At 43.7% G+C, this 15,185-nt stretch overlaps 1 protein-coding gene across 2 annotated transcripts in view; it reads right to left on the reverse strand.

Moving 5' to 3' along the window:
• Positions 1-15,185, reverse strand: part of ubn2a (ubinuclein 2a) — a 28,749-nt gene that overhangs the window by 10,364 nt on the left and 3,200 nt on the right. For both annotated transcript variants that reach the window (XM_063201961.1, XM_063201953.1), the window contains exons 4-11: positions 13,720-13,854; positions 12,319-12,413; positions 10,147-10,404; positions 9,122-9,530; positions 6,020-6,090; positions 5,432-5,561; positions 1,229-1,341; positions 337-447 (exon numbers count right to left, since the gene is read on the reverse strand). In XM_063201961.1, the coding sequence (XP_063058031.1) occupies positions 337-447; positions 1,229-1,341; positions 5,432-5,561; positions 6,020-6,090; positions 9,122-9,530; positions 10,147-10,404; positions 12,319-12,413; positions 13,720-13,854 (1,322 nt within the window). The remainder of the gene's footprint in view (positions 1-336; positions 448-1,228; positions 1,342-5,431; positions 5,562-6,019; positions 6,091-9,121; positions 9,531-10,146; positions 10,405-12,318; positions 12,414-13,719; positions 13,855-15,185) is intronic.

Genomic DNA, 15,185 nt, shown 5'->3' on the forward strand with positions numbered 1-15,185 from the left:
CAATTTCTATAACTTGAATAAATAATATCTTTTGCAACTTGAAAGTTATTTGATGGATGATTACAAATTGGTCTGGATCTGGTTTCAATCACAGTGCGAATGGACGATTGCTACGTTTACATGAGGCATTTAATTCAGAATTAACTGACTTTAATTCTGAATAAAGCTTTATTCTGCTTTGAAAACGTCATGAAAAACACCTTAATTCGGAATTAAAGGAAAGATCAAAGTAAACTCGACTGAATTAATTAATTCTGAATTATTAATTGTAAAATAACTTCAGCACTCCACTCGGGGTGAAACCTGATTCAGAAGTTTCTAGTGGCGTCCTCCTACCTGAGTTTGTCGTCCCAGAGGAACTTCTTGCGGGGTCCCATCACCCTCCTGCCGGGCTTCTCCTCGTCCTCCTCCTCAGAGCCGTTCTTCTCGCCCTCCTCAGACTGCTGCCTGTGGACACAACATACACTTTATTTACCACAATTTATCCCACAAGTTGAACCGATTGAGTACCTTTTTTATAAATGCAAATGCAAATCAGGGTCTTATGCGCTTCTTTAACCCACTGATACCCAAGACACCTGTAAAAAAACGCCTGCTAAATGCTTAAGCCCTTTTTGGGAAAAGGTGCCATCAGCCTGTAAAAATGTCTCAGCCTCCGAAGCATTATAAAAAACATGAAATATGTTGCACTTAAAAGCGAAGACCCTCATCTTACACCAAAATATGTTCATTCAGCTCTAACACACCCACATTTTTTTCTTTTAAAAAATCTCAACTCATTAGCCTTAATGATGCGTCTTTGCAGCTTCAGGCACTTGGGTCAATGTTGCGTATACGCAGCATCAAGCATCAATAGGTTAAGCACACTTAGCCATCACTTGCAACAATGTACTTCATGAATAATGCATTTGCTAATATTTATGTCGAGTTGTCTGCTGTTAACATGTCTAACCTTTCAATGTGTTAAATTGACGATTTTCTGGGGAAATTACTTCTGCACTGTATTTGTATCTGCAATGTGTTGATTTCAGTGTGAAGCAAGTTGTTCAAATACTTTGGCACCAAACGGATGTGAGTGAGTGAGTGAGTGAGTGAGTGAGTGAGTGAGTGAGTGAGTGAGTGAGTGAGTGAGTGAGTGAGTGAGTGAGTGAGTGAGTGAGTGAGTGAGTGAGTGAGTGAGTGAGTGAGTGAGTGAGTGAGTGAGTGAGTGAGTGAGTGAGTGGCGTACTTGTTGGCAGCAGCCTTGGCCATGCAGTCCATGTTGTATCTGGCGATCTGTTCCGGCATCACGCTGCACACGGCCAGCTTCAACTTCAGCAGAGGGGTCCGCAGACGGTCATCCTGTGAAGAGCAGAGATGCAGACAACCATGAATCAAAAATGTACCTGTAAAATAGATTGCATACCTTTTTCCAAAAGTTAACTTTTTTTTTTTTGTCCTCGTCAATAATTTATTAAGTAGCAAAGAGAGATATCCTCCGCGCTCCTGCACTTCACAATCTGGTGCGTCACGGGAAAGGACTTGGTAAATGCAGGGAAAGAAAGGAATCACCGGAGCATCTTCAGATGTGGGAATTAACTTGTTTTATTGGGCAAGCGCCAAGACTAACGTTTCGACGTTCTCACGTCGTCTTCAGAGTCATCTGAAGATGCTCCAGTGATTCCTTTCTTTCCCTGCAATTATTTATAAACTTTTTTCAATTTTTTAACCATTTATCAGTCAAGTGTATAATAAGGCTAATAAGAATGAGATTGTAAAATTAGAGAGAGAGCGAACGAGAACGAGAGCGAGCAAGAGAGAAAGAGAGAGATAGAGACAGATCCCTATAGAGTTCTTCAGCGTTGACGTCAACTTGTATGCGGCGTTTGGACTTCCGGTTCTATGGCGATTTTTTACATTGCAACACGCCATAGAGATTCAGGTTTGGCAAAAATATAAGTTGCACGCCAACAACGAACATTAGCGTGTCCCCGCATCCCTTTCTCATTAGTGGAACGGATCGTATCATCATGTTGGTGTATTCACATGTTAAATCATGACGATTATAATTCAATATTGCTAACCCCTTTCTGATCATTAAAACTTCCGAACTACATGCTTTCCTTTGGTTGCCATGGGTACAACCCTCCGCACGTACATGACGTTAGATACAGGCGCCGCTTCTGTAGTCGCCAAAAGTTTCCGGGTTTAGCATATGGACGCAACATCGTATTTATGTCGAAGTTTGACACAAAATGATCAACCATGTCATACCTACAGCCTATTTTTAACACCCTCGACAGTTTGCGGGGGTTCGCTAAGCGCGTGCTTGCACTCGGAGCTTATTTGAAACTGGCCCCTATTCATTCCCAATGGAGGCCGGAAGCCGATACGAACCAGGAAGTCCTTAAATGCTAACATGAAAGACTACAATCTACTACATGCTTCCGCGTTACTGAAGAACTCTATTGTTAAGATACAAGATACAAGATACAAGATATTTATTTGTTAAGAGGCCATAAGGTAATACAATCGTGCATTTAGTTAAGACATTTTTACCTTCATTTTACCATCACATTTTTAAATACTTTTTAAAAAATTATATTCAGTATGCACTGTATATATACATATGCACTGCCAGAATAACAAGTAAATTAATTCCACCAATCAAAAGAGCCTTTTCTGATTTAAAAAAAAATTAATTACAGGTATTTTATTAATTACTGATTAGTGCATTGTATTTTCCTTAGAAGTTCTATTTTTTTGCAATAATATACGTTTAAATAAATAAATGCAGAAAGATAATATAGAAATAAGCTTGACTGTGCTTAGCCAATTTCATTGATCAACTTTGGTGATGAAGATTCTAAAAGCTGCAGTGACATCATAAAGGGGGGAAGCAGGCAGAAGTAGAATCTTCAAACTAGAATGTTCGTGGTAGAATGTTCAAACTAGAATGCTCAAACTAGAATCTTGAGCTTCAAGCTCATTTCACTGAAAATCACTGAGAGAGATACACTGTTTTACATTTTCTGAGCGATATTGCGCGTTTCACTTGACAGGATGTCAATGAATTCTGGTTGTCATTTTGTGACACGTTCACAAAATGTTCGTGACTGCTTTCACCACAAGCAAGGTATAGTTTTGTCTTTATTCTATTCATTTTTTCAAATTTTGTATGAGCTAAAATGGCTTTCTGTTACTCAAAGACTTCCTACCACTGTACTTGTATTTCACTTTTATAGATGCGTCACGGTCCCTGCTGTCCAGCAAACCCTGCTCTTACCACCGCTCTGAGGTCTCTAAGCCCATCTCTCCCTCCCAGAGGGCTGAGAGAGAGGCGTTGAAGAGACAGGCTCAGAGGCAGAGAGAGGAGGCTGCCAGGATTACCACCTATGGCCTGGACTGCAACCCGCTTGCTGACCGCGTACATCTGCCTATTGTGTGGGATGCTGAACCACAGATCCCCACCGTCAAGGAAGAAGTTGCTGCCCCAGGATCTAGCTGTGGCCAGTTCCTTCAGCACACTTCTTCTGAGACCCCCAAGCCTCTTCACCACCTTGAGGTCTCAAAGCCCATCTCTACCTCGGAGAGGGCTGAGAGGGAGGCCATGAAGATGGAGGCCCAGAGGCAGAGAGAGCAGGCTGCCAGGATCACCACCTATGGGCTGGACTGCAACCTGCTTGCTAACCGAGTACACTATCCTATTGTGTGGCAACCGGAGCTGCAGTGTAGCACCGCGATGGAGGACGTGGAGGAGGCCCCTGAGATGCTCTTTGTCCGGCCCTGTGAAGCTGTCGACCACGAGCAGCACTCAAAGACAAAAAGGAAGGAACCGTTTGACAAAGATGCCAATGACTCTCAGGTCAATCCTCCCAAGAAGATCAAGATCCTCGCAGGAAACAAGACAGAGATTCCCATGACCAAGCTCAAACCTGGCAACATCGCACACGATTTTAAGAAGCTTCCTGCCACCAGTACCATCGCCACAAGACCAGCATGGAAATGGACCAGAGTGGGCTCCAAAAACATCAGCAGCACCACTGTGAAGTCTACGCTTGGGCCTAAACACCAAAAGGCCGACAACTGTGGACTGAATGGCAGGGCAACAAAACTAAGCCAGGGACAAAAGCTTGTTCAGGCAAGGCCTGTGACTGCCACAACTTGTGGCCAAACATCACAGGACAAGAGATCCATCCATTCGTTGGGGGCCCAGGCTAGCAGCGTCTTGGCTTTGGCAAACCACCCACAGGTGAGAGCAAAGAGTGCCTTGGCTCGCCTGAATCAGCGCGGACCTGTGAATCCTGTCAAGTCCGTCTGTGACTGCAGCAGCAAGGTTGCCTCTGGCATCCAGAAGGGTGTGACCAGCCTGAAGTCAAAGCCCGTCGTCAAAGCCACACACCACCCAGGTCCACTAAGTCGTCCTTTCTACCACTGAGAGGCATAAAGAGCCTTACAAGGAGGAGTGTGAGGTGATAAGGACTATACCAAAGACTTTTCATTACTTTAACATCTACTTCTGTTTAATTTTGAATCATTATTGTTATTATTACTATATCATTATCATTGTTATTTCCATTGATATCATCATTGCTATTATTATTATTATTATTATTATTAAATTGATTATTGACACCTTACAGCATTGTGTGCATTTAATATTATTTTCAGTTCATGTAATGAGATCAACTACCTTCTGAAATAAGTAATAATCAATAAGTACAATAACAATATACACACCAACAAGCCTGTTGCAGGCTCCTCTTTTGAGCAGCAGTCTCACCTCATTCTCAAATACAGTGCTAATTAAATATGGGTCTTCAGAAAATATTCCTTTGAAATCCTTCTCATGCACTCAAACAAACACAAACACAGGGACTGTGTGAGCTGCTGTGAGACTCATTGCCTCACCACACGTACCCTCACCTCAGCAGTGTCGCCTGTATGTCAAGGCTAAGCCCGTATATTAAAATAGATACTTTTCACTCACCGGCCACAGTGGCTAGTGTTTATCCAGAGTGACTAGCCATTCAGCCTTTCTACTACACTCATGGTCATAGTTAGTGTACCTTTACTATCATGATAGAAGTATTGAAGTTGGAAGGTAGATTACATCTTCCCACTTTAAAAAAAATCTGACAAATACAAACAGTGTGCGCCATTTGAATGTTAATACAAACAATTCATGCAAAAGGGGGGAAAAACTGAAAAAAATGGGGTGGCACTGTAGGTCATTCCCAAGAGTAAACTACCTGCCAAAGTGGCTAGTGAAATTATTTATTACAAACCACAGTCATGTATTACAGCATTTGGCTGGTTGGCAGGTGTCAGTGTCAAGCTGGGATACACATCCATTTTTGTACTTTTCTAAAGTACATCCTGTATTTGGTAGATACACAACCATAAGTCTGATCCATCCTCTATTTGGGAAGTGTGCAGCGGTAAGCCTCACCTGGATGTTAAGGCTGAGCTTCTTGAGGCGTTTGAGGAGGGCCTCCTTGTTGCAGGGCACGAAGGCCTCCATGTGGGAGTAGATGGCAGAGCGCACCTCCACGGGCTGCTCTTGCACCTGCAGCTCAATACTGTGGAGAGGAGAGGAGAAGGGGAGAGGAGAGGAGGTTGTGTTAAAGTTATGCTGTACACATTTCGGACATTGCTTTTCTCATTAGAAGAATGTTTGCAATGGAAGTACAACATTGAGTTAAACAAAACCATTTCTGGTCTCGACATGGCAATAAACTAATATGGCCTTCTTTATCCTTCAGTGCATGAAGACTTGTTAGAACGAATGCATCCTATGGAAGTACAACATTGAGTTTATCAAAACCAATTCTGGTCGACATAGTAATAGCAAACTAATGTGGACATATCTTTCAGTGCATGAAGACTTGTTACAACAAAACAAGGACAATGACAGGGGTGACAAATTAATTTGATAGCATTTTGAGGTAACCTGTGCAACCTGCATCATACAACTGAAAATCAGACCATGGCAATAATGAAAGGTTACCCAGGGATGGCCAATGTAGAAACCACTTACTCCAGCAAGATGTCGTTCATATCCAAAGTAAAGAACTTCTTCCGGCCTTCTTGGTCAAACTGTCGCGATGCCTTGAGTACAGAATGGGGAGTGGGAAGAGGACAAAAGACAAAAAAAGAACCTATATAAGTCTCTGTCAGTACCAAAGAAATCCACCCCACAAACCATACCTCTCCTAAAGCCGGGCATAAACTGTGCAATATTTTCAGTCGCGGGTATTCAGCTCCTCACACTGTACGAGTGAATAGCGGGGTTTAAAAACTTCACATCTCACGACCTCACACTACACGACCTGAATGCTCACACTGTACGAGACCTGATGTCCAAAATTGCAGATGACAAAAACGCGGTCGGAAAAACACACCTGAGGTAGAGGCGAGGCTGCCGTGGCAATTTATGCCCTTAACCCCTTAGCGCAGCACTATGGCTCTCTAATGTCATAGCAATGTTGTTATGATGTAGTTAAGCATTTTCAGCAAGTGAATAGGGTCACCGGCGACCCCAGCTGCAGTAAGAGGCTACATGCTTAGATAGTGTGAAATGTAGTGTCAAATCACTGAGCCAATCGGACGGATTTCAAAAAAGTCAAAAATCTCAGTGGATGTCCGGCTTTACTCTCCATTTTACATGGCAGCTCAATAAATATTCTGCTTGCGCAGTGGAGAGGCCATCTTGGGTAGTCGGTAAAAGCAGAGGCCTAATCTTGACCGTGTTTTATTGTAGTGTCCCTTAGGTTCTCTCATTTCAATCTTGTTCCATCTCTTGTCCTTGACACCATCTCATCACCTCACCTCTCCCTCTGTCTTTCTATTGGTCTCTCTCTCCCTCTTTTTTCCTGTACTTGTCTTCCTCCTTTCTCAACGGCCCTTCTCAGCCCCCTGGCAGCAGACAGTTTCACTTGCTGTCTTCCTTTCCTGTCATCAGAAAAATGCACGACACGTCATCATCACTTGTACTTTTTTCATAGTTGTATTTTTGACAAGTCTGTATTTTACCAACAGGATTCCTTGAAACAGTAGCATTTCAAAAATACATTTTTGACTTGTCTATCTCAGCTTCAGAAAATAGAAATTCCGCAACCAATTTTATTCGGCTATCTGGCCGTAATGGGTGGCACACAAAATTCGAGAAATCACCTCACTTTAAAAAACGATGATCCATCCATCAAATGCATCAATTAAGGAAGGTTGTGTGTTTTCTGAAGCCGGGATTGACATATCTATTTGCACTGACAAAAAATACAGCTACACAATATCTTGAAAGCACTGCACGGTATTATAAAAGACAATGTTGTAACACTTGTTGGCAAATATGGTTAGTGGAATACACTGCACATATAAGCTATGCTTTCAGCAGCCACAGAAAATATCTAGGTGAACTGCAGCCCTATTGCCCTTAAAACCCAGCCAATGCCAAAGCTTGGTCACCATCTTGTCAGCGACTAAGGTGACTAAGACTTTTTATTTTTTACAGACTATTTTTAAAGGGTGTTTTTTTAATTTGGTGCAGAGTAACTGACGTTTCGGTGCACCTGCGACTTCATCAGAAGACATCAGTCACTTAGTGCACCAAAATAAAAAAACATCTAAAAAAAAGTTGCCGAGTGCTACAGTCATCCCTGGGTCTAGTCACTGTTAAGTAGCCCAGTTTGTCTTGATACTGCTGTCCTCGACAGTGAGCACCACCAAGGCTGAAGCGCAGACATCCCCTCTACTATTTTTAATGGTTTATTATCACATCACCAGCACAGTCCTCAACACATACCACTTTTCAGACAGTTCTTAGATCTTCCAGCCCCTTAACTATACCTACTCATAAGACAAACGGAACGCAGCATTTCAGGGTCAAAGAGATAAACGATCGCCATCTCAAAAATGAAGGAGCTTTAGTTTGACAAGCACCTGAAAACCGCTTTGAGAAGGACAATGAAAGATTTACTAGTTTCTTATTCGATGCCGAAAAAGACGACCCTGCTTCCCTTTGCCAATTATTCATGTCATCCACTCAAGGACACATCACTCAATAGCTCTTGCAAAGCGCCGACACTTGAATTCATTTCACCGGTCTCTCGCTCTCTAGGAAATACTACGATGACTTTGAAGGTCAGAGCGGCATAATCTCCACCAGAGAAATGGCAGAGAGAGTAGGCCACAATTTTCAGACTGGTGCTTTCAGTAAACAGACACAGTAGCAGCCTTTCTCTGGAGCAACAAGAAAGAAGAAACCAGTCACACTTGCGGATATGTAGATAAGCACACACACACAAATGACAAACAAGAGTCTTAACATTTCATCGCACTAAACGCACACTTGCTGGACTGTGTTAATCTATAAAGGACTGAGCACATTGTAGGGAAGATCTAATCTCAGTATACTTTGCATAATGACAATAAAGGCTTTCTATTTCTATTCTATAAGGGACTTCCAAGTAACTCTTGTGTCGGTATGCTCACAAGGTTTTGACTTCTTTGGTCTGCAATAGGTGCCAACAACCAGTACCAATCCGGGGTCCAGGAAGTAAAAACCCTGCTGCACATTTCATACAACCATTTCTGGACCACCTGCTCGTAATGAGTAATCAAGACAGGTAGACACAGGTGCTGTTTCCACGTAGCAGGATATTTTTTTAGCAGGGTATTTTTTCTCTCCTGTTGAGGTATAATGAGGTGTGTGGATAAAAATAAATCCTCCATTGTAACAAATGCGTTTCAGACCCCTTAACAAGATATTTTTTTCTCCGGCTTTTTATACCTGGATTTTAAATATCTGCTACGTGAAACTGGCGGACCAATCACAGCGCAGGAGATTTGTTTTCACTCTTTGGGTGCAAAGCTGACAGGGTTTTGAGGGAGTGACGTCAACACGTTGGCCAATAGGCACAGACACGGTTTGAAAAACAACGGGTTGTTCCAATCAACAATCTTCCGATGTCTCATTCCCATTTAATAATCTCACATTTAGTCTGACTTGCCAGGCTAGTGTTTTTAACTTCTGGGTTTCTGAAAGAAGTCACACCGTAACCACAATAGGTAGCAACAATAACGACCACTAAAAAGCAGGTACCAACAGCAATACTGACAACAACTAAAAAAAAAGACTCACCGCCCGTAAGTCCTCAATGCGTTTGATGAGCGGCGCGGGCAGACCGGCAGGCAGTGGCGGAGGAGACAGCAGCCGCCCCCCCACGCCCCCCAGCCCTGCGGCACCCTGGCCTGCCCTTCCCGCCTGACCAGGCTTCTGGACCGGGGAGACCCCCAGTAGCGCCCCTGCCGCCACCCCCCCTGCTACTACTCCTCCTAACCCTCCTCCCAGGAGGCCGTTCTCCCGGGCGGGGGAGGAGGTGACCAGGGGGCCGGTAGCGGCGGCGGAGGCGGCGTCCAGCATGTTGAAGTCCAGATCGCCCAGGAGGTCCTGGAGCTCGCTCTCATTGGCCGAGCTGAGCAGCGACATCATGGCCGGGTCGGCCGTCAGGTCAGCCAGGGAGATGTCATTGTTGCCCATCGCAGACGTGCTGTTGCCGGGGGAGACAAAAAGAACAAACAAACAAAAAGCGTTACATTTACTGTCACGAGAAACATTTTGATCACAGATTCAGGCAGCTTTCAAGACTCCACCATTTGTGGATGCATGCTCATTTTTCCACCTCCCTGACAATAAATAATTGGGTTTTATCATTTGCCTGTTCAATTCAGTTCGATTTTCCTATTCTACTAGTAGCTCCAAGCTAGCATGGATTGATCATTGAATTGGCTTTGGACCACCTAGCACCTTCCTGTTCCTATCCAATTCAATAATGGCTAGGTAGGTGAGCATATCTCCACAACTGATGAAGTGTTCCATTAAAAGAAACCGTCAGAATTTAGCTGTATGACGTTCATTATGCCCAACTGTTACAGTAAAACGTTTTCCTTGTATTTCAGACATGTAAACGTTGTAAGACATGCTCTCAAAACAGAGTTGTCCTCTCCACAACAACATCAGCCAATTTCAAAGCACGTCACGCATCCATGTGATGAAGACGGGACATCAGATGTTTGTCATTTAGTGACAGTTCGGCAGCTATGGCCATGTCATAGAAAATAGTGGGGGAAAAAATCCTTCACATTCACTGTCAGAAAAAGAATCACCTGTTGACAGGCAGGCCAGAGTTGTGGAGCAGGTGGTGATGGTGCTGGTGGTGGTGGTTGGTGGCGTGTGGAGCGGGGAGGCTGGCGGCGGCGGTGCCCATGCCCAGGTGCGGTGCGGCGGCCTGGGGGTTCTTGTGGCGCATCTCCTCCTTCTCGCGGGTGAAGCGCCTCAGCATGGCCGCCAGGTACAGCGAGTCCTTCATCAGCTTCTTGCGCTTCTTCTTCTCCGGTCGGTGCAGGGCGCCCAGCGCTGTCACACTGCACAGCGGGAACAGACAGACACACGCAAACACAGGCGCGTGCACACACAGATACAAACGCAGACAAAAACGCAGACACAGGTGCGACACACGCACGCATGCACGCACGCGCAGGCACACACACGCACACACACACACACATAAATGCAGACACAGGCAAACGCACACAAACGCAGACACAGGCAAACGCACACAAACGCAGACACAGGCAAACGCACACAAAACGCAGACACAGGCAAACGCACACACACACACAAAAACGTAGACACAGGCAAACGCAGACACAGGCAAACGCACACACACACACGAACGCAGAGAGACACACACACACACATAAGACACACAGCTTATGGTTAGTTACAACCGTCTGTCTATCTTGCCATGTACTGTATATCATCCTGTATTATGTGTACGCTACCAGACACCTTAATTTCCTTAGGAATAAATAAAGGAACACCTAGACTTGGTCGCCTGAAAAGATTAATATTTTTTGTATTCCGAAAACACGAGTCTGGCCAAGCTGGCAATCTCTTCAATTTCAAAACACCCTCAAATTCTGAGCCAGTGTGAAATCCAGACCGAGCTTGCCAGAGCTTTGTAAAGTAGTCCCGATAGCCAGGCTAGGCCTCTGGCGCAGAGCCTTCGGGCTGAGAAGGCCACACCATACTATAGAGCAGGGGTTCCCAAACTTTTCCATGACAAGGCCCCCCATGTACCGATAGATTCCAGCCAAGGCCCCCCTGCCACGGGCCGTGCCACACTATTTGTTTTTGTGCACTCTCTTCCAAAACCATTGGATTGGTCTGTGTGTCAGTGCCCCATTATATATAGAAATACAGAATTCAGAGATGAAATATATTATTATAATGCAGTTCTCAACTTATAGGGATATTGTTTAGTTTATTTCTGCTTATTTTGGTGTACATTAATTCATAAATTACTATTATTATTTGCTATACCCCCCAGGGCTCCACGGTCCCACCACTGCTGTAGAGCGTGCACTGCTAAGAGGCTGTGTGGATGAGTGTAGAAATGGGGGTGGCATAGTGACTCGCTGCCCTCCAGCAAGCCACTGTTGCTCTACAATTCTGGGCACAATGACTATAGATCCTACCCACAGGGCACGCTTCAGCAGATTTGAAACATTCTGTCAACTGTTGATTTCCAAACCGTAAAAACAAATTTCCTGGTTGGCATTGTCAACCAGAAACACAGATTCGATATAATGTGCTGCCGTGATATTGACGTTCTGATTGGAAACGCCAAAGAAATCTGTTTTTCAGTTGTAAAAATCAACATGCTTCAAAATGCGCTCAACTGAACAGAATAGAACCTTGGTGTACATTCTAATGCACAGCCATTGGCTGGGCAGCGATAGGCCAATCAGAGCATGGCTAATGCCACGTTTCTTAGAGTGCGGGGGATGGGGATGCCCCCCAACACTGACGCGGTGCCATCCGACCATAAATGGCAAGAAAGGTCATTTGAGAAGAGCAGTCCACGTGTCTGTTTCTGATATGTACATACTAACATAATAATGTCACTCTTCCAAGACACGTTTGAGTGTCTGCGAGTTCAGACATACATTGATGTCAATTATGACACAGAAGAGAGTAACTGTGTAGAAATCCATAGAGATGGCATAAAGTAGTAAAGTACATATACTGTACATTGAGCTTTCGAAGACAGAGAAATACTCAACACATCAAAATCCTCCAGTACTGTTATAAAACAATCATAAAGTAATAATGGAATGCATAGCTGTATGGTAACATGATATTGTGATACTATTGTATGTGTGCCATAGAAATACATCAACACAATGGCAATATTGTAATTCACATAAAATACTAATATCGCATTGCATTGCATCTATATCGGAAAAAGTAATACCAAGTGTGCTTGTTCTCACCCTTGTTTGGGGACTCTGTTCTTTCTGGGTTTCTTCTCCTCCAGCATCGTACCGTCTTTCCTTCTCCGCCTCTTGATCATCTGTGCATCGCCGACCTTCAGAGAGACAGACAAAATAATCATCAGCCTCTACAAGACTTTCAGCGCAGCAATTTAGCAATCGGTCCACACATGGCTGCTTCAAGTCAGAGACTTCCCACAGATTATCACAAAAACACCCACAGCAATAACAAGACACTGAACAAACCGCTGTCTCCCTCAGTCAGATTTGAAAAGGATCAATCAACATTCATTGTCAATGTCTCAATCTTCTATGAAAAAAACAAGCTTGAAATGTGCTAATTATTCTATTCTAGTAGTGGCATGAGCTTGACAGACTCTACTCAGTCTGTACCATGTGATGTGTTCCACCAAATAAAGGCAAAGAATAGATTGCCTACTTCAGGGAATTTGATCAAAAACACTGGTCTGTGACAGCTAGTCAATCTCTCGCACTATTTTAATCATAATAGAAATGTCATGAACATTCAGCATTTTCTACAGCAAAGTGAGAATTCTGTAGGGCATTTTGCATGTGTATGAAGTTCTAGAACTCTGACTTGGACATGAGGGCAAGTAAACAAAAATAAACACATAATGCTGCAGACATAAAATCCAATCAAGCTCACAATACCAATAGAGAGAAATGTCAATAGTTCTGGTGATGTGATATGACAACGGCACAGGGATACATTACATTGTAGCACTTAAAGGGGTATGCCACTATTTTGGGGCTTAATACAGTTAAAATCGTTGGCCAGGGTTTATAAAGGTGGTAAAGTGTCTTATTTTTCATGTAAGCCGTTGTCTTGCTTTAAGACAAGTTAAAAGAGGGAGTATGTCGCTAAGCTAGTGAAAGTCAATGGATCCGTGTAGCATGTAGTAATGCTACATGGATGCATTGACTTTCACTAGCTTAGCGACATACTCCCTCTTTTAACTTGTCATAAAGCAAGACAACGCTTCACATGAAAAATAAGACACTTTACCACCTTTATAAACCCCAGCGAACGTTTTTAACTGTATCAAGCCCCAAAATAGTGGCATACCCCTTTAATGGCTTATTTTTTGACCATTTCTAGAACAATTTTAAAAAATCTTCTTGAAGGTGCGTCTTTGGTCAGGTGCCGTTGAAGGAAAACCAGAGGGTAACCAAGGTTAGCAAACAAAATTGCTACCGGACACTTTGAAAGTCACCAGACCAAAACGTTGCCATTAAAGTGCATACGAGGACAGCGTGCGGGAGCTTTTTTGTTTTCTAAATATTTCTGGAACAATAAAATCAAAGGTGGTAACTTGGTGACTTTGCGCAAGGACTTGTGGTTGTGCCAATGGCGTGCCCAGTATTCCTGAACACACTCACCGGTTGTTGTGTGGTGGAGGCGCCTTTGCTCTCCTCCCCCTCCGACTCGGAGGCGGCCCGGAACTGCAGCGTGCCTGTGTTGATGTAGAATCCTCCCAGCTTGGTGGTTAACGACGCTGGCACCAGCTCGTCATACTGGGACAAGAGAGGGAAAAGCAGCACAGTCGTGAGGTTGAATGGTTTCAAATGAAGTCTAGGAATTTGCTATGTCTAGAGATGCCTAGAGATGCTAAGACTCCTGTTGTGCAAGCGTCGTCATTTTGGTCCATCTTATAATTAGCTTCAGCTGGTTCAGCTTGGTTGACAAAAGTTATGCCATCTTAGTCTGGCCCAGTCTATTTGTCAGCAGATTTCTCAAAAGGGGTGAGTGTGTCTATTGATGAAAGTACATCGATTCTAATCACACCACTCATTACAATAATGAATGCGTTGTGATTTCAACTGAAATTCCACTGACTGGCCAGACTGACGTGGTCATGAAATTGTGTGCGGCATACCTCCAGTGTTGTCGAACATAACCTACACTTAATTTATATGGAAATGTCTATTCTGATTGAGTAGTTATTCCGTCTCTAATCGGTTTAAAAACATCCAAATAAACACAGCAACAGCCAAGTCTGTTGAGACCTATTAGACACTTTTAGATTCTCCAAGGGACAGGTGCATTCATTGCATCCCTTGCGGCTACAACACTCAGACAACAAATAACACCAACAAATGCTCCCATCGTAGGAGATGCACCCTTCATATTAACCCATAGCATCACTGCACTGAGAACCATTAAGCACAGATGGCAAAGCCAGGCTTTGATTGTGCTGCATGCTGTCGTAACCAAGGTCTTTCTGCGTAATCAGCTACTCGGGGCTCGAACCCACAACCCTCCCACCAGTCAACACTCTAGTTTGGCATGGGAGGCACAGCACAACACCACTGAGCTAAAGGACCAGACCGATAGCCCATTAATACCACACCTGTATGAGGCTTCAGGAGTGAGTTTTACTAATGTTCTATCTTTGACATCTACTAGTTGGTATCCGTTACACCAGGGGAACCTATGTCTCGAGGGGCGCTTTATCCAACCCCCCATATAGTTTTAACGTTATGCAGCTTCACATGAAATATGAAATATTTTGTAAAGGAATCTTAGAATTTACATTTTAAATACAATTAAGTTATATTCATGAGACCTAGAGAAGATGGGGGTCTGTTTTAAAGGTGCCTGCCTTCAATATAGGCATTAGGTGCAGGGTGAAATCCTGGTTTGTGTTCACAGTGCTGCTCTCGGAGGACTTTTACGGCCCTTGGAAAAATTTGAAGTGGCCCATTGAATGAAAAAGGTTCCCCCCATCCCTCCGTTACACTCTCTTAGGCGCTGTTTACGTATAGCCAGGTTTTTGAAAAACAAACATTTTTCTTCCCTCCATTTTCTGAAATATCTTTGTTCGCAACATTGTTGAATACGTATG

Source organism: Engraulis encrasicolus, chromosome 1 (genome assembly GCF_034702125.1).
Source record: "Engraulis encrasicolus isolate BLACKSEA-1 chromosome 1, IST_EnEncr_1.0, whole genome shotgun sequence".
NCBI classification, from domain to species: Eukaryota; Metazoa; Chordata; class Actinopteri; order Clupeiformes; family Engraulidae; genus Engraulis; species Engraulis encrasicolus.